Raw genomic sequence first — 18,179 nt, 5'->3', positions numbered from 1 at the left:
CAAAACATGGTTTTTGAGAGAGATCAACGCTTTTTCGCCGTTGTTTTATCGCAAATGGATTTTGACAATGTTGATACATGGAAAATGTAAGTTTTTGTTTGATTAACCGTGAAATAAGTGATAAAATTTACCGATAAACTCCCTTTTGCTTGTGTGAGGTTTATTGTGAAACTGACATTGAAGAGAATATTGAAAATCTCAATACACGCCTGATCTCGAGAGGCTAACCGGAGCAAATGGTAGAAAAAAACCTCCGAGAAGTTAAATATAAAGACAGAAAAGAAGCTCTTAAACAAATCGAAAATTGCAGAAGGAACTACCTTTGTGTCGGGCAATTTCACTCAACAGTCAATACCAAACTTTGGAAAACATAATCACGCACAAATGGCACTTTTAAATACAAATACTCAGAGATATATTCAAGGAGCCACCCTTGATCTGTTATGGAAAAGGAAAATCACTGAAATACGTGCTTGTAAAAGCAAAATAAAGGCTTTGAACAACACAGTAGCTACATAGCATGAGTCGCGCGGACTCATTTGTCATTAAATCAACCCCAGACAGTACACTGATCACCGCCGGGCTTATTTCCAATATTATTTGTATGACTGAGCTTTCAAATAAGCCAAAAGTAGCCCGTACACAACTTAAAAGGCTTTACTGGGTTATTTCCTCTCGATTTATACCTATTTAATTTTGTAATATTTTCAGACCATTACGCGATGTAAATTTCACAATAAACCTCACGCAAGCAACGGAGTTTATCGGTAGATTTTGTCACATATTTCACGGTTATTCAAACAAAAACTTGCATATTCCACGTATCAACATTGCCCAAATTCATTCGCGATAAAAACGACGGCGAAAGAGCCTTGATCTATCTCAAAAATCGTTTTCTTGTACCTCGAAAAAACTTTTCGCCATACATTTCCTTCTAGCGACTAGCAATGTTTGCCCCCTGACGATCCCAGAGTTCTTCGCGCAAACACGGGTATCCGATTACTGGCAACTCATTCATTGAGTTACGATTAACAAATAATAACAAGCTTCATTCTTCAGCTCGTTAAATAGCAGCCACCAAGGCAGGGTTCTCACAAAAATACAAATATTAGTACCAAACACAACTACTTATACAGGTCATGGCCCACGTCCGACACCTGCTTGCGGCAGGTAACATTAAAGTGCCGACACTTTCAAACAATAGTTATTGTAACTGTAACAACACAACATTGGACCAAGACAGCGCTCGGCATCGGCTCGGCTGAAAGACTATGGACATCAAGAACTTGCTTTCGCACTGAGTAAAGTCAAAGACATACTACATGAAATCAAGCTTCGAGCTCCGAAATATCAGAAAACTATAACCGCTTTCTTTTCTTCTTGAAATCCATATAGCTGGTTTTCACATGACGTCACTAAAATTTACACTACAAAACTACTGATCTTCCTTAGATTTTACTTTAATGATGTATAAGAGCAGCTGAAAACTAATATTCATACAAATTTTCGCTCTGATTGGGTTCTTGGTTTTGTGATACACTACGCTTGAATTTCTAAGCTTTTGCGTGACGCGGCATTTACATGACGGCCTAGAGAGCTGTCATGATGGTTAAAAAAGTGACTCATTTCGGAGAATTTGGCTATTTGAACAGTTCATGTCTTAGAAAAAGTATTATTCTAATGTTTTAGAGTTCCTCGAGGGATAAATTCACGCTTTTGTAGCAAAACTCAGTGACAGATGTTTATGTGGGTTTCCGGCCGCCATGTTGGTGCCCATTTGGATGGGCACCAGCATGGCGTCTCCATAAAAATCTCTATAAATTTGGGTACAAAATTTCTCCGTATATCTGGCATAAGAAAAATTGCTGTGACCAGAATCTTGGCGAGAGTCTGCATATTTACCTTCTTTTATTTCCCAGATTCTGGACTTTATCTATTGAACGGTTTTGATTTTTCTTTTGATCTATTTTGAATGGCGTGACACTGAAAACCAGCAATAATACATCATTCGGCCTTGATCACTCATATAAAATAGTTAGATACGAGACGTCAGACAACTCCAAATCCCCTCCCCAGGGGAAAAAATATCAATAACCAATTTTCAGACCTATAAAATTAGTAAGCGGCTCTAATATATGACCGCCGCAAACCAGAAAAAGGCCCCATCTGTGTAAACATTTGAGAAGGGCTACAAATTTGCCAATGTTAATGCGGAAATAATCGGTTCTTTGTAAACAAAATACTCAATGCCAAGCCAGAGTGAAAAACACACCCTATTTCAGTCTAATGTGGTCAAATTTTACACCTTTTTCAGACTAAAACAGTTCAAAAAACATATCCTTTGGGGCCGCACATACCTCTGATAGCCCATACAGGTGAGTAATCCCAGCCTCTCCCCCTCCCGAGCCCAAAACACATAAAAACGCAGCTTCTCTGCGAGGGAAATTTCCGCGCGATGTTTACGGCTCGCGTTTGGATACTCTTGGCTTTTAGAATAAACATTTTTTGGCTTTTAACGTCTTATTAAATCTGTCTATTTATTATTCTTTTATCCATTTTTGGCAACGCGTGACAAAATCCTATCAATTGACCATCGCGTGACGGACAATTCGACATCGGACGCCATATTTACATTTCAGCGTGCAGCATGAGCAAGTAGAACAGCACATAAGCATTTCGCTTTAGCAAGCAAGGGACTGACGCTGGCAGGCTTCGTTACTTTTATGGTTGCTGTTTAAGAACAAGGGATAGGAACGTGGTGGATTATCTCGGAGCCATTAGTTGAATGTCAATGAGGAGATGATGTACTTTGCCGAGCTCCACGCGTCGCAATGGTTATCGTGTAGGATTCTGAATATACCAGTACTTAATGTTTGAATGTAATATCTTACAGAGAGTGAACTAAGCATGACTTTTCTGCCATAGTTTAAGCCCAAATACCGGAGAAATCAAATACAAGAAGACATTTCTACGCTCCTTTTGATTATCTGGTCACAGGCACTTGCCAATTGTTTTCGTTGCTAGCAGGTTATTGTTGTGATTATCACGATTTTAAGAGCGTTAGTACTCAGCGCTGATAGAAAGCCCGAAAATAATTTTTATACCAGGTTTTACACTGACATTTCCTCTTTCAAAATGTCAGAATCGTAATGAATTTGTCGATTGAAAAAGTGTACATAATTAAAAATTTTGACGAAGCGAATTTTAGTGATTTTAAGCGGCTCGTCGTGACCTTGGAAATTAACCCACAGAAGTATTATTGGCCTCAAAAGACCTGTTAAACCCCTCAACATAATATTTCCAGGCTCAGACTGAAGTGTTATTGTGATGCGGATTGAACAGAGCGAAGTTTATGATAATGTATTAGTCACTAAATTTCGCGTGTTTTTGACCAGACGTGGGACCGTAACGAAGTTTTGATTTTTGGCGGGTTTAAAAAATATTTTCAAGAAAAAAATCCAACCACATTTCTAGGCTTACCATAGACTATCTCTGGGAGGAATATGAAAAAAAAATTGATTTTTCATCATTTGCAACGACTGGCTTTACGTTAGTGGACATTCCCTCTTGAGGTAAAATAAAGTATATAAAAAAAAAGCTACTAAATATGAAAAAAAAAAACCTATACACTATATTTGTGTTGTGCCTTATCTTACTCTATTAAAAAGTAAAAGGTTTTAATTCTAAAAACTCTTAGCGTGTCAAAAGCACGCAGGTCTTTGGGGAGGTCATTCCATTCCTTTGCAGCAGCATACTAAAGGTTGACTGCCCCATAGCTGTTTTGTATCTCGGGAGATGAAGTTCCCTTCTGTCTCTCAGGGCCTTACAACGAAGTTCTGATCTCGGCACAAAATACCCTCGAAGTTGCCTGGGACAGTGATAATCATTTACGATTTTTTGCACTAATTGCACACTTAAATAACGGCACCTGTTAGATATAGTTAACAGGCGAAGTCTCTCTCTCATTGACTGTGTGCACGTTAAGTGATTTTTTCTTAAAATTATTCGCATTGCCTTATTTTGCAACCTTTCCAGAAATTCGGAGTTCATCTTACTGCAAAAACCCCGTACGGTGCAGCCATAGTCTAAATAACTTCATAATATTTAATTAATAAAATAAATAAAAATGAAATGCAGAATCATTTTAGGCAATAGCACCATATTAAAATCATCTTCAACTTGGATGCGTCTGATACTTGGTTGTGTTTCTCCCGGAGTATAATTTTGACAGTAAAGCAAAAATGCTGTTTGAAACATAATAAATATTTGTTTGAACCTTTTTCCAGGCATTCGGTTCGTGGAGAGTGTCAAGATTAAGATTACAGCAGTAGACAATTTTACCAACACCCCCCCCTTAAAAAAAAAAAAAAAAAAAGACAAGACAACAACAACAACAAATTCAGGGGACTTCACCCCCCCCCCCCCCAAAAAAAAAATCCTGCAAAGGCAGTGGACGTGAAAAAAAAATTCGTGCAAGCTGAAAAAGTACTAACCCACGCACTCCCCCCCTCCACTCAGATATCGTCCGCCAGATATCGTCAACTTTCGTAATCTTTGTTGGTAATAACTTTAGCAAAGAGTCAACACATGTGGTCTCTTGACCCTTTTGACACAGGAGAATGAGGAAAACGCACTCACGTTCGATTGTTTTTGATTCTGGACAAGACGCGCAAATGTAATCTGAGACACCAGTTGCAAGTCACGCCACTCATCACTTTTGGCGCGAATCGCAAATGAAAACTCTGCTAGTGAGACTGGTTGACTTCTCGCGACTTCGTCGCTCGCTCGGTCACTTCGCATCCTAAACATCGAAGCTCGCTTTGCTCACTTACCTATTCTACCCTGAAACTCATTAGATCGACTTGTGGCAAGTCTAGCAAATGTACTGAATAATGATTCATATCAAGCTATTAAGTCCTAAAAAGGCAAGATTGTAAAATTGAAGTGCATGTACCTATGTAGTTATTGAAGCACATCAATTGAGATGTTTCTCTACAAAATCATTTTTATTTGTTTTAAAGAATCAATTAGTTGGAAAGTAAGCAATTTGTGACATTTCTGTTTTATGCAGTTTTGAATTGCACAAGTCACAACCAAAAAGAACAACATAAAAGATTTTGCTCACCCCACTACTCCTCTCTTCTTAGAAGGCAAACTTAAAATGCAAAGAATGTTTCGATTTCAAGCAACATATATATTTCTAGCTTTACTCGACGCACATGCGGAACAGATTGTTATAGGCTTAGTGCTTAAGCCGTCCTGATGAATGTGCCAATTAGGATATGCACTCCACTTCAACAGACTTTCTCAGTAATTCTAACGATCTATAAATGCTATTTAGGTCCAGTTTCTATCTTTAATCTTAACTGCCCTATACGTCATGATCACCCAGCTGAACTGCACAGCAAAACAAGAGAAACCTAATATAGTAAAGTCTGGATACGAAATAAGTGGCCCATCCCGCAAGCCGGCACTTATCTCCGGTTTCTGTAGCGTGAAGCGACTAGGACACACAGTACGTTTGGCCAGTGTGAAGGAAGTCAGAATAAAAAAAAAACTCAGATAATACTTTTTGGTGCGCGGATTCCTTTAGCAGCCAATTCTCTTTTAACGTCCCGCAGGTAGTTTGGGTCGGGATATCCAGACCTTAAAAGCAAGAAGAGAAGTATGTAATTAAGGGTACAATTGGATTGCGGAGACAACGTCGATTTATGACAAGTTCGCCCAAGAAACGTCATATCGTAATGTGGCTCGAAAGGTTTCTTACCGACGTAACGTGTAACGTAACCTATTCGAAATTAGTGCTGTCAAAAATGCAAATAAATTTGATACATGTATGCAATTCTTGCAATCTATCCCTACACTACACCCTCAAGCAATTTGTCAGGTCGCCTTGGCAGTTTCTAGTGCTCATTTCTGCTATAATTTTGGAAGAAAAAAATACATTGTAAAGAAGATAACGCCTTCTGCAAGAACACAGCACACAGCACGACGAACTAGACCCAGCTTCAAATCCAGAGCCCTATTTCCTCAGACCAATGGAAAAACCTTGGACCATCTTGTCTCCCTACTCCCCATTAACACGAAAAACGCAGGGTCCGAAATTGCGCTTTCCTGGTCGCCAAAGCAACTAAAAGTCTTGCACTGGCGACCAGAATTTCACAACTGGTCGCCAGCGGGCGATTGACTATTTCATGCCACGATAATTACACAAACAACAACTTTGATTTTCAGCCAAATCGATTAAAATAAATTTCAAAGCCGCCCGCAATTGGTCGCTTCCTTTTTACCTTTCCGCCGCTTTTGAAGCATAAAACCGATATTCCTGTTATTATAAATCTACCACAACGTTTTACAGCTACGATCAGTGCGAAGCTTCGCCGCCATGTTTTTTTTTTAGCGGTTTCCCATAACATACGTATTGCGGGCGCAAGAGGCCCCATGCTTTCTTTGGCCATGAATATTTATTCAGGCGATGTGGTGTCCAAAGGTGTGCTAAAATCTTTCCGTAATTTATTACAAAGTGGAGACGGAACATCCGCGAAGAAATTAGATGAAGATTTAGATATTCTCTGGCCGTCAAAAGGTGGAAATGTAGATCTGTTAAAGTGGTCAAAAGATGATTCCAGCACTGGTTTGATTCCTGATTACATCGATTGCAAATATTTTGCCGGCAAGCACGTGGCGACCAGAAATTTTGGTTTGTGTTTCGCTGCAAAGGAAAAATTTTATTGACACTTTTTGGCGACCACATTTTTCCATATATGGTGACTGAAAAAAAAAATTCAGTCGCCAGTAAGCGCCTGCCAAAAAAAGTTAATTTCGGACCCTGAAACGACAAAATTTTTAACAGTTATTGTTATATTTCGTTGCTTTCGACTGTATTCCTGATGTTACAGTAACAATAATTGAAATGTCACGGTATTTAAAAAGCGCTGTTGTTCAAATAGAGGACACATAAACCATCAAATACGAACAGACATTCTCAAATAGTGGAAGACTGGCAATAACATCTCAGGAGAAATTGAACTCCAGACTACCGAAAAGACCAGCTAGTGGCAATGTGATAACAATTATACGTGATCATTAGGATTTGTACAAGAGACCAATAACTAAACAAAAACTTGCGAAATGCATCCCAATGTAAACTTGATGTATTAACTTCTTACCCAGAAAGACCTCCTTTTATGCAAGTCTTGAGATGAATGTCATTCCATATTATTTGATTTGAATTTCGTCCCACCGTAAACACCAAGCGAGCATCAAAGGCCCTCTTTAATAGTTGCAGCACCTCTCTTCCTTCCTGAGTATCTGGAAGGTAAGCAGTGTGTTTTGTGCCTTTAAAACGCACACCAGGATTAGGATGATCCTGGTCTTGAATTCCAGATGGAAAGTTATACTTGATGATGATTGTGCCGTAATCTGCAAATAGAATACTGGACAATTACATTATTTGGTAACTCAGGTCGTCATACATACAGTTATAATATTTGAAACTATAACTATGCTAGGCAGCCAAAGGTTGATTTGGATCTGCGGAGAGTAGGAGATGTTTATAGAAACAAACTAAATACAAACCGCCAATAGGCATAACTTCGTTCCCGAACGAGGTTGCATTCTTAGATAACAAATAACAGAAGTTTTGTTCCACGAAAAATAAGCATAATTCATTTCCCTTTCCCAGGCGAATTTCATTTAAAACTAAGTAACGTACCAGATTTGGGCAATGTAAATGGAGCGGCTCGCCCAAATTCACTTGCCAATTTTGGTGCCAAAGTATACGTTCATAAGGAACCGGAAACAAGATGGAGTATAGAGAAACACACAATAAGAATACCTTCATATCCTGGGACGCTTTGAAATCGATCAAAGCAATGCGTCATTTCCCCAGGAGGCTGGTTCCCCTGAACAACACCTTGAGGCTCATAGCATACAGGGCACTCATACTTCACAGCTAAGGCCTTTTTAAGGCATTGGTCGCAGAATACGTGCTTACACCTCAAAGTTCGTGGGTTTGTCAGTTGGTCAAGACAAATAGGACAAGTTTCTGTGAAAAAAAAGAGGGAAGAATCAAATAATCTCAAGCCAAAGCTTCCCAGTCCCCCTTAAGTAGACGTTCTTATGGCTCGTCACGTAGCTTAGTCTTAAGCAAACCACCATGGCAACGGCAACGAAACCGTCACCAAACAAAAGGTTAAATGAGTAGAACAATGGCTGTGCACGTGCGTTATAAACCTTTGTACATTTCGTAGCCGTCCTCTGCAAAACAACGTGGTAAAATGACCAAGTTCTGCGTATTTTGCAGAACGTAGGCCACGATGACAAATTTTTATGCATTTCTTTTTGGAATTGACCGCTGGCATTACATATTTAATTTGAGCATGTTTTCAGACCGATTGGCGTTCTCAGCAGATTCAGATAGTTACGAACTCGAAGGTAAAATATAAATCCATTTTTATTAGGCGCCTTCCTGGCGTCGATGTCGTTATCATTTAAAGGAGCCAATATATATATATATTTTTTTTTATTTTTTTTTTTTTTTTCACAACGCTAATAAAAACCGCGCACAAAGTTTAGCTTCCCACGGAAGCTTCAACCTCTAAATTGAAGGTTTTCCTTATGAAATTCGTCTCCAAGGAAGCCCAAAATGCGGCATTTGTTGCTGCCTTTTTTAACAGTACTCCGCTGCTAGGCCGCGTTGTCGTGACGTTATTCCGTCCAAAGGATTTTGTCCAAATTGCTTCCGACAAGCCTTTTAACTAACACTCTGGGTTATGGCTGCTCTCGAGCCGCATTATTTCCAGCCAAACGTACTCCTAAACCCGGAAATGATAGCAGTGAGGATAACGAACAATACACTGAACCACACTTTGTACTAATAGCCTTATCGATTATTCTGTTTACACGAAAAACAGAACTACAATCGTGGACAAAAGTCCTTTGGACACTCACGTAATGTAACGGATTATCTGTGTTTTAGAACTGAAGTATGAAGAAAACGCCGCTATGTCCTTTATAAATGGGTTGCTGTGCCCCCTCCCCACCCAACACAATGTTGAAAATCAGGTGAAATTGCACGTACTAGTTGTCAACATTGTATGGGGGGGTGGGGGGCGAGGTTAGGCAAAAATAGGCAAAATGGTTGCTCCCAGAGCTCTCGTTTTCCGACGGCTGGTCAAGGAGAACGAAGACTCTGGGAACGAGATTGCACAACAAAAGGATCGAAGTCTGTCTTGAGAATTAAAGTTGTAAATGATACTGAGAATGAAAAATACAATGCTTTGTTTTACCTGACGGATTGTTTGCCATAAGAAGATCTTTCCCTGTTATATGCTATGATTGAAACGCTTTGTCGACAATCGTTAACTATCTGCTCACCCCGGGAAGAGAAATCTTACGCCGCCACAAACGGATATATCTCTCATCTTGACCTCGGTTACCAACTGTGACCATGCCTGATCACGAGGTAATTACAACTTTTACCTCAGTGAAATTTCTTTTGTCTTTTGCGGCATTTAGCAAAGTATCAGTTGGCGTTTACACACGGAAAATGTTTATATAGGTAAGTAAACTTTGGTACCTCGGTAAACCGTTCAAGTCCAAACACAAATATAACGCGCACTGTTTGCAGTTCATGCCGAAATCAACGGCTCCACATTGAAAATAAATAAGCAATTTTCTTTGTCCAGTCTTGCGCAATTTCAGTTCACTGCGAAATACACTATAGCTTCTCGCAGAGGATTTTAACAGACTATTTTAAATTCTCATCCAATGTTCTCACACACTCGTTGAAAAGCCACGATTGGTGTCTTGCGATCATTTCCCATTTTTTTCGGCGGCTGCCAGCATTTGAGAGGAACTAGCTAAAAAAAATATCTGCCTACGAACACTTCACGGGCCAAAATTGCTCAAGGTCGAAAGTTCGCGTCACTGCTCTAAAAGAGCCCTCTGACTGGTCTTCGTAAATAGCCGTCTGTTTCTGAAGATGTTTGTGACGAAGAAGATCGAGATTGCGTGACGAAAAAGCATATGCGAAGCTGGTTAGTGACTTCGGCTTAGTTATGTTATCTGATTTTCAGGAGAATTTCCTGATTCCCTTTCTCAAGATCACGTTCCCTTTGATCAGTCGTTCTTACCGTTCTCGTTTTTAGCCCGCTTGAGATCGTTGGTGGTAAAAGGAGCCACTAAATCAGCACCAGAACCTGAGGCACCCGATGTCCTTCTTTGAGCGTAACTCAAAAGCCCTGCTGTACTGTAGGACCAACTTTGTCTTGATTTCTCTGAAGCAATAACAAGCAACACTTAATTTGACGTAAAGTGCATAGAGGCAGCCGTATCAGCCCTTTCAACACTTTTGTACAATTTAACCAAACACTGTCTTACACCAGTTTAGAGTTTGTAAGCCTGGAGAATTGGGGGAGGGGAACAAAATGCCTCTCTCCCCCCCCCCCCCCCCACCCTCGCTCATGTATGTCCAAAAGAATTCAATCTGTAGTTTTTCAATTTATACGGTGTGTAAAGTATCCTAACTTATTTATTCAGGTGACAATCACGTGTCAATCACATCATGACATCGAAGAATCTAAAATGACGTAAAATATTTCAAAATCTCCGCCATCTTGAATTTCAAACAAAATTTCAAAAAAATCAGAACAGTTTCAAAATGTGATTCAAGAAATCAGTAAAAATATGAGAAGATAAGAAATTTAAATAATTTAGACCAAAATTGTCGTAAAAAATGAAATGCGAACTTAAATAGAAATTTAAGCTTTGAAAAATGGTTCATGGAAACGTCCAGTGACATGACCGAGTCACCTAGTTCTAAGACCAATATATCCTAAATGCTGTTTTTGCAAGAAAATATTGAAATCCGCATGGCATTTTTACGCCCCTGCCCCATCACCACCACCACCACCACCCCAGGCTGAATAGGGTAAAGCTCATATAGCTTTTCTGTCCGCTAAGATTAAGGATGAAGTGAGTATAAAATGGTAGTTAAGTCAAAACATGAAAATGGCAAGAGCTAAATGATATATATTTTTTCTTATTTTGATTGCGTTCATGAAGTGTAACGCAATCCAAATTCAGTCTGTATCGAGATTTTTTGGGATGGCCGTGTTCACCGATTTGACCTTCCCGCAGCAGGGGCAAATTACGTTATGCGTGCATGCATGTACGCAGTAACGTTTATAGATTCGAGGCAAGTGTTCAAAGCTGCAGTCTGGAACTTCTGGAACATGTAGGTAACTCAACCCTCGTCATAAAGAGTGAATATTTTGTAGCTCGGCGACGGCAAGTGGCCATGAATTGTGGTCAGAAAACAAATTTTTCGGGTTGTGTAGCTTGGAAAATCTGAAATTGAAGTTTGAGCTTCGCGAAGGGTTAAATAAAGTGCCTTTCTTAGAAAATATTTTGTCCAGCACAAGTTAAAACTTTATCAAAAACATTTTTACGGGTCGCTGCTGCGGGATATGTTATTCATCGCTAGTTCAACTTCACGTAATAATCGATATTTGTCATTTGATAAAACTTTGTTGACCAAATATGCAAATGTGTACACGCGTTAACGCAGCGCTGATCTTTGGTTACTACTGGTGTACTTGCTAAAAATACAGAGAACGATAAGCGAACTCAAGATGGAACACCTCTGTGAAGGTTTTACTATAGCTGGTTTTCACATGACGTCACTAAAATTCAAATTACAAAACTATTGATCTTCCTGAGATTTTACTTTAATGATGTATAAGAGCAGCTGAAACTAACATTCATACAAATTTTCGCTCCGAATGGGTTCTTGGTTTTGTGATACACTACGCTTGAATTTCTAAGCTTTTGCGTGACGCGGCATTTACATGACGGCCTAGAGAGCTGACACGATGCTTAAAAAACTGACTTATTTCGGGGAATTTGGCTATCTGAACAGTTCATGTCTTAGAAAAAGTATTATTTTAATGTTTTAGAGTTACTCGAGGGATAAATTTACGCTTTTGTAGCAAAACTCATGGACAGATGTTTCTGTTGGTTTCCGGCCGCCATGTTGGTGCCCATACGGATGGGCACCAGCATCAACCTCGTTCCCAGGGTCCTCTCTCTTCCTCTCTCGAGAAAGTACCCTGGTTGCGGCTGGTCACGTGTCTACGTATGCCAACCAAAGCCGCACAGAGGGTGGGTCCTCAACTTAAATTTTAGTCAACACTGTCTAGGGAGGTGAATGTTGCGCTACTATACAGACGTTATTTATTTTGAAGGTGAAGCAAGTTGTTTGTCAGAGATCCTGCCTGACCAATGCTTCGTCGCTATGATCTGAACTTCTATGAGTATGAGATGCTAATTGAGAGGGAACTTTGCTAATTTTTCACTGCTTTTTAAAAAACCGTCAAAAACCTGCGTCGGATTAGTTTAATCCTTTTTCCACAGCAAAGGAATTAAGTAACCGTCAAATTTTCGACGGGATGCATTCAGCTAAATGAAAAGCTAGTTTCTTGGCCGAAAATTGGACTTACGGCTAAAACAGTTTTAAAATGAGAGCCGTTGGATTTTGCAAACGCGCGACCGATGTCGCTGTTGTCAAGTTCTTCATAAAATTTCTCACGGCAAGAGAACCGAATGACCGTCAAACTGTCGATTGGATGAATTTAACCAAATTCAAAGCTAGTCTCTTGGCCAAGCACTGGACGTATCAAACTCTACACGAAGGCATCAATCTCCGTTGTGATTTTTCCGATCGAAAAATATAAGCTGCTTAATCAAGTTATTGGTATTCAACACTCAGTCGTTGTTGATGTCAAGTTCTTCGTAATTTTTTTTTTTCGCCGCAAGAGAATGGAATGACCGTCAAACTGTCGATGAGAGTACTTCAATGAAATGCAAAACTACCTTTGTAGGCGAACAAACGACGTATTTAACTCTAAACGAATGAGTAAATACCTGCGTTGTGATTTTGCCGAATGAAAAATGAAATTTAATTCACCGCGCGGTTCATTTATTGTTGTGGTCGTCATTTCCAAGTTCTTTGCCAATTATTTTCACCAGCACACATTCCAAAGACCGTCCAACTATTGATGGGAAAATTCAGCCAAATGCAGAGTTTATCTTTGAGCCGAACTTTGATGCATTGTACTCCAATATCGAATGTGTCAATGTTCGGCCGAGGTTACAAATTCCACTCCCTACTGGGCTCAGTAGGTGAGCTCAGTGGAGACAAACTTTTACTTTCCTGCCCCTCCCTTCAATCATTTTTCTGGAATATGCAAAAATCTAGCAGACACGTGACCAGCCGCAACCAGGGTACTTCCTCGAGGGAGGAAGAGAGAGGACCCTGGGAGCGAGGTTGCACCAGCATGGCGTCTCCATACAAATTTCTGTAAATTTGGGTAAAAAATTTCTCTGCATATCTCGCATAAGAAAAATTGCTGTGACCAGAATTTTGGCGAGAGTCTTTGCATATTTACCTTCTTTCATTTCCAAGATTCTGGAATTTATCTATTGACCGGTTTTGTATTTTTTATATTTTGATCTATTTTGAATTGCGTGACACTGAAAACCAGCAATAGAAACCCTAAACACCTTAAAATATGTCTGAAATGTTTATTGTGTTATAATCAATCGCAAGCGAGATTCAGACCACAGAAACCACACAATTCGGAAGGGTTCCAACTGCTTTTGGTTTTCCCTTTGTCTCAAGATACACCCCCTCTCCCCCTGTGTCTATGTGTTACTGAAAGTCTAAATTCGTATTTCGTTATATCGAGAGTGTGATTTGACACGCCGATGCGCGCGACGGCTGATTTGACACACGTCTATGTCGATGTGTTGTATTTTTAATTATGATTTCTTTAGCCCAGCGCCCCTCTGGATGTCAGCCTCGTCGCTGAATGGGCCACCCTGGCTAAATAAAGTTTACCTTTACCTTTACCTTTACCTATAAATAGGGACTCGTAGACCTTGCAAAATTTTGGCTGTTTCCCTACTGATAGCGTAAACTGGTGAGTCAATTTATTTTTGCAAACGATTTCAATCCCTTGAGTCGCTAGACAGTTGGTTCGGTAATCGACAGACCTTGAAAAGGTTGACGACGGTAAATTAAAATATTTTCTTATGTGTTAAAATAAGTCTAGGCCCCGCGGTCTAGGTTTACAGTAAACGCTGCATCTTTCAAAATCCTTTCCCAAATAAATTTGCACTCGATATTTTTAACTTTATTGCAGGACTTCCGGTAAAATCAATATTCGACATCGCTTTCCGTTGTTATCAAAGTAAAAATGATCAGGCGTGACAACCGATTTGGAGCGAATCGTACGTACTTGAGTAATTCAACTGCCGTTCGCGCTTGTGAGAATAGTTTTTCGTGTTAAAATCGCCCAACTTCCCTTCCTAGTTTTGTCCTCCTACCCCTTCGCTAGTGTTAAAATAGGATGGATGAGCAATGATCAAAATTCCTGTATAACGAAAACAGGACGAGTTTTGCCACAAAACAAATTTGTTTCGTGTCGGCCCGGTTTATCAGATTTCTGTGGCTTTTGTTGTCTGAAGATCTCGCTTGTGATTGGTTTTAAAACAATAAACATTTTCCAAACAAATTTTAGGTTTTCACGGCTTAATGAATTGGTCCATAGTAATCCTGACATGATCTTCAAATGAACCTCTGATTCCACGTTGCTATATGAATTGTTCTCTTAAATATGTTCGATGATTTTATTATTATTATTATCATTATTATTTTCAGGTTACTGTCCCGATAGGGGAAAAAGACTAAAGATTATTTCTATCCTGAAATCCTTTACATATCTTAGATAGTAATTTAAATTAGCTGCAGATCTAGTTTTATTAAAACCATGCCTCTCATTTGTTTTCAATTCCACAGGATGCGCTGATCTTCGATTTATTCTTAGCTTGCTCTTTATTTACCTTAATTTCTCTCTATTGTCGCTACTTCCTCACTACTTACTTTTGGTACTTCCTCTTTTCACTGTCAGTTTAAACGGGCTGCCCAAGATTGAGGTTCCTGTTACTTTGACTGACACCGTGAACTCCCCAGCAGTACTTGGTCTATACGAAATAGTGTAACGGCCGTTCTTAGAGTCCTTAATAACAGGTATGATGTCGTGGCTTCCTTGTAACACAGATTTGATTTCAACGTCGACTTTATCGACTTCGCTGTGAGTTGTCCGTCCTCTTGAATCCTTTGTTGTAACTGTGAAAGTACAGTCTTCGTCTTGCAAACTTTCTGTTAGGCCTTTTCCTTCTACTAATGATAACGTAGGCTCAGTCTTAGACGTCGCTAACTTTCCAGGTGCGTCCCTTAGGAACGAAACATCGTTTGGAATGTACTTGACCTGAGAATAATCCAGCGTCGGCATAAATTCGCAAGGGGTTGACAGTTCTTGGAGCCTCTGTTCAATCATTGCTTTAACGTTCAAAATTTCAGGTAGATTTCTTCGATCAAGAACTTCTTTGCTAAATGCCACACTACTTTCAATTTCCGCCAGCTTCCCATCCAAACCAGACAGCTGAATTGCAAATGCATCTTGGATAGCTGTTTTGTCCTTCCTTAGCATTTCAGTCACGGCTGCGTCGTGTTGACGTATCAATGATAAACACTGTTCAGTGACTCTGTGAACCTCGTTTGACGCTTCGTCAATGCTTTTATTTACTTTTAGTCTTCGTTCCTCCATGTCTTCTTTGTGTTTCCTCAAACGCGAACCGTTTACCTGAACAACATGCAGTTTGGTCTCAATTTCAGATTTCATTTTTTCGATTCCTCTCTCAATGGAGATGACGTTATGGTCTACGTCTCGATGCTCCAAAAATGCGCAGTCACGGCAAAGACAAGCAGTGCACTGTTCGCAGTAGTATCGAAGTTCATCGTTGTGTTGATCACAGACGTTTACAGCTCTCCGAACGTAGTCTTGTACATCGCTTGACTCGAAGGTTCTAATTTCTTTGAAACGGTGGCCTCCAAAATCCTTCCATTTCCTGTGAAGTCCAGCGCAGTCTTCACAGAGAAAGCAGTTGCAATCGTAACAGTAATACTTCTTTGATCTCCTTTCGTCGCAGTTTCCACAGTGTGGTAAATTGTCTTGTCCTTGTGGGCCGCTGTAGGCTTCTACAATATCTGCCATCTGCTTATAAAACAGGTTGGATGGAAGACTGCTGATGGTGTTGTTCGGGCATTCGGTGATTTGACGACAAGTCGGGCAACTTAACTTTCCTCCACCTTGCTGTCGCAGCCAACCTTCCAAACATGATTTGCAAAACGTATGTAAGCATTTTAAAATTTTCGGATCTTTGGTTTCACTAAACTGCTCGTGACAAACTGGGCATTCTATTTCCTTCTTTACATCATCAAAAAAACTTTTACTCTGAGCCATGTCTCCAGCAAGGAAAACAAATTTAACAGCGGAAGAACGATAACTCTCGACGTCGCATGCTTTGTCACGTTTCACTAACACGGGACATCTCACTTCACATGCTCTGGTCCTGCGCATACACGGCGCTAGCCATGACGTGCATTTGTGAGCCCTCTCAATTCGATTGTTTAGAAACCAATTGGATGCGGGTGGAAAACTTTTGCGTGCACCATAGCCTGTTCCAGGCTCTCGGTCAGTGGGGGCAATCAAAACAGCGGGACGGGATCAGCGACTAGCGGGATCGCTCTGTAGCGTTGCGCTTTTGTCCTGCGTGGCAGACATGTCTAACACCTTTTGACCAATTGTATGTGTTGTTGTTTCTTCCAATGAAAATGCGTTGTGACCGTGTCTTCTGAGATTATTTTACTAGGGGACGGGACGGTGTCTGCCAGGCGAACGCTCGAAACCTATCGATTGTGATTTTTATAGTGAGGGTGTTTTGTCGGATCTTTCTGCATGTTCCGATACACATTTACAGCTGCCTTGAAGCTTAATATTGTTGGTAAGAAGCTTTGTGAAGTGTAATGTACTGTATATTATTATATGGCTGTGTCTCACAAGGACTGGGAACTACCGAATTCACGAATTTGATTGGCTGAAATCGATATTGACCGCGGTCTAGATTTTCCCATCCAGACCGGCATCTAGACCGGTTTCATTTTGCGTTGAAAAAGTAGCAAACTAAAATACAAAAATATTCACCATTTTTATTTTCTTTCTTCTCAATCATTTATGGAAGTGCCAAAAAGCCTGATGACAAAAAAAAAGTAAAGAGGACGAGCAAATTTCGGCAGGTTTAAGTTAAGTTCATCGCCGTTCGCAAGCAAAATGTCAGCAAACCATTTACATTAAACGAATTTAAGTTTTCTTCTTTGCCATATAATAAACATCTTATTAACCGAGCTAAGTCGTTCTGTATGGGAGAATCTTGACCGAGGTCGTGTGTACAGACCTCACTGCGTTCGGTCTGTACTCACGACCTCGGTCAAGATTCTCCCATACAGACCTCCAGCTCGGTTAATAAGAGCTAAACGTTGTCTGTAGTAATGGAGTGAGTAATTAATGGGTCAATTTTTCGAAGCCATTTCGACAGGTTCATCTGCAATCTAAGTATTGTTGATCGTGTTGCTTTCAAGCGGCACGAACTAAGCTGGCACTAGTTTGTACAGTCCACACTTAACTGTTGTGTTTTGCATGTTGCAATTAGGATCTATCGTGCTATTAAACTGCGTTGTATCATTTGCCTTCGTCACGGGCATAAAGAAACGCTGTCATGCCGTCAGAGCAAAATTTCACTCAGCTTATTTCCACCTTGTATCGCCAAATGCTACCAAATATACAGCTTAGTTGGATAGAAAATTCTGTAGAGCAAAGCCAAAGCAGTAGTTTCGAAATAAAGTGCAGGATTGCAAGGATTGAAATTGGTTACAGTTCAAGAAATTTGAGTTTAGTTCAGGATGTCAAGAAATCAAGTTTACCATTCCTGTGACAGTTTGAACTTTCGAGCCTTTATTTTGTCTGATTTTTTTTCTTCTATCAGTATTGGCAATGCTTTCTACCGCTTTTAGAGTAAGCTTAAAGTAAACCCCTAGGTACAATCATGAAAACAAATATACAATACATTTCCCTAAATGTTCCCTACCAAGCACAGACTCTAAACAAAAATTAAAATAGGTTACCATGCTTGCAAAAGAGATATGATGTACCAGTACAGTATCGCCCTATTTTGCCAGTTCTAGTACTATTCCGGCATTTATTTCATCACTCCAC

The 18,179-nt window shown here is 40.0% G+C and overlaps 1 protein-coding gene across 1 annotated transcript; it reads right to left on the bottom strand.

Moving 5' to 3' along the window:
• Positions 1-4,957: 4,957 nt before the first annotated feature.
• Positions 4,958-16,849, bottom strand: LOC145466353 (E3 ubiquitin-protein ligase TRIM45-like). Its single transcript, XM_081450067.1, has 5 exons — positions 14,948-16,849; positions 10,137-10,280; positions 7,838-8,047; positions 7,170-7,422; positions 4,958-5,646 (listed from the first exon to the last, which is right to left on the bottom strand). Exons 1-5 carry the CDS (start codon positions 16,485-16,487, stop codon positions 5,559-5,561), a joined length of 2,235 nt encoding a protein of 744 aa, XP_081306193.1. The 5' UTR covers positions 16,488-16,849; the 3' UTR covers positions 4,958-5,558.
• Positions 16,850-18,179: the final 1,330 nt, after the last annotated feature.

Source organism: Orbicella franksi, chromosome 13 (genome assembly GCF_964199315.1).
Source record: "Orbicella franksi chromosome 13, jaOrbFran1.1, whole genome shotgun sequence".
NCBI lineage: Eukaryota > Metazoa > Cnidaria > Anthozoa > Scleractinia > Merulinidae > Orbicella > Orbicella franksi.
Note: the sequence above shows the minus strand (reverse complement) of the source record. Positions and strands in the feature narration are given on the sequence as shown.

What these genes read in the sequence shown, in the direction of transcription:
- LOC145466353 (XM_081450067.1), bottom strand. Translation starts at nt 16,487, where the DNA reads ATGCGCAGGACCAGAGCATGTGAAGTGAGATGTCCCGTGTTAGTGAAA. An exon ending in GAAAAGAGGAAGTACCAAAA is followed by an intron (nt 10,281 to 14,947) that starts GTAAGTAGTGAG and finishes TTATTGCTTCAG; the next exon opens with AGAAATCAAGACAAAGTTGG. An exon ending in ATAAAAGGAGGTCTTTCTGG is followed by an intron (nt 5,647 to 7,169) that starts GTAAGAAGTTAA and finishes CTTGCTTTTAAG; the next exon opens with GTCTGGATATCCCGACCCAA.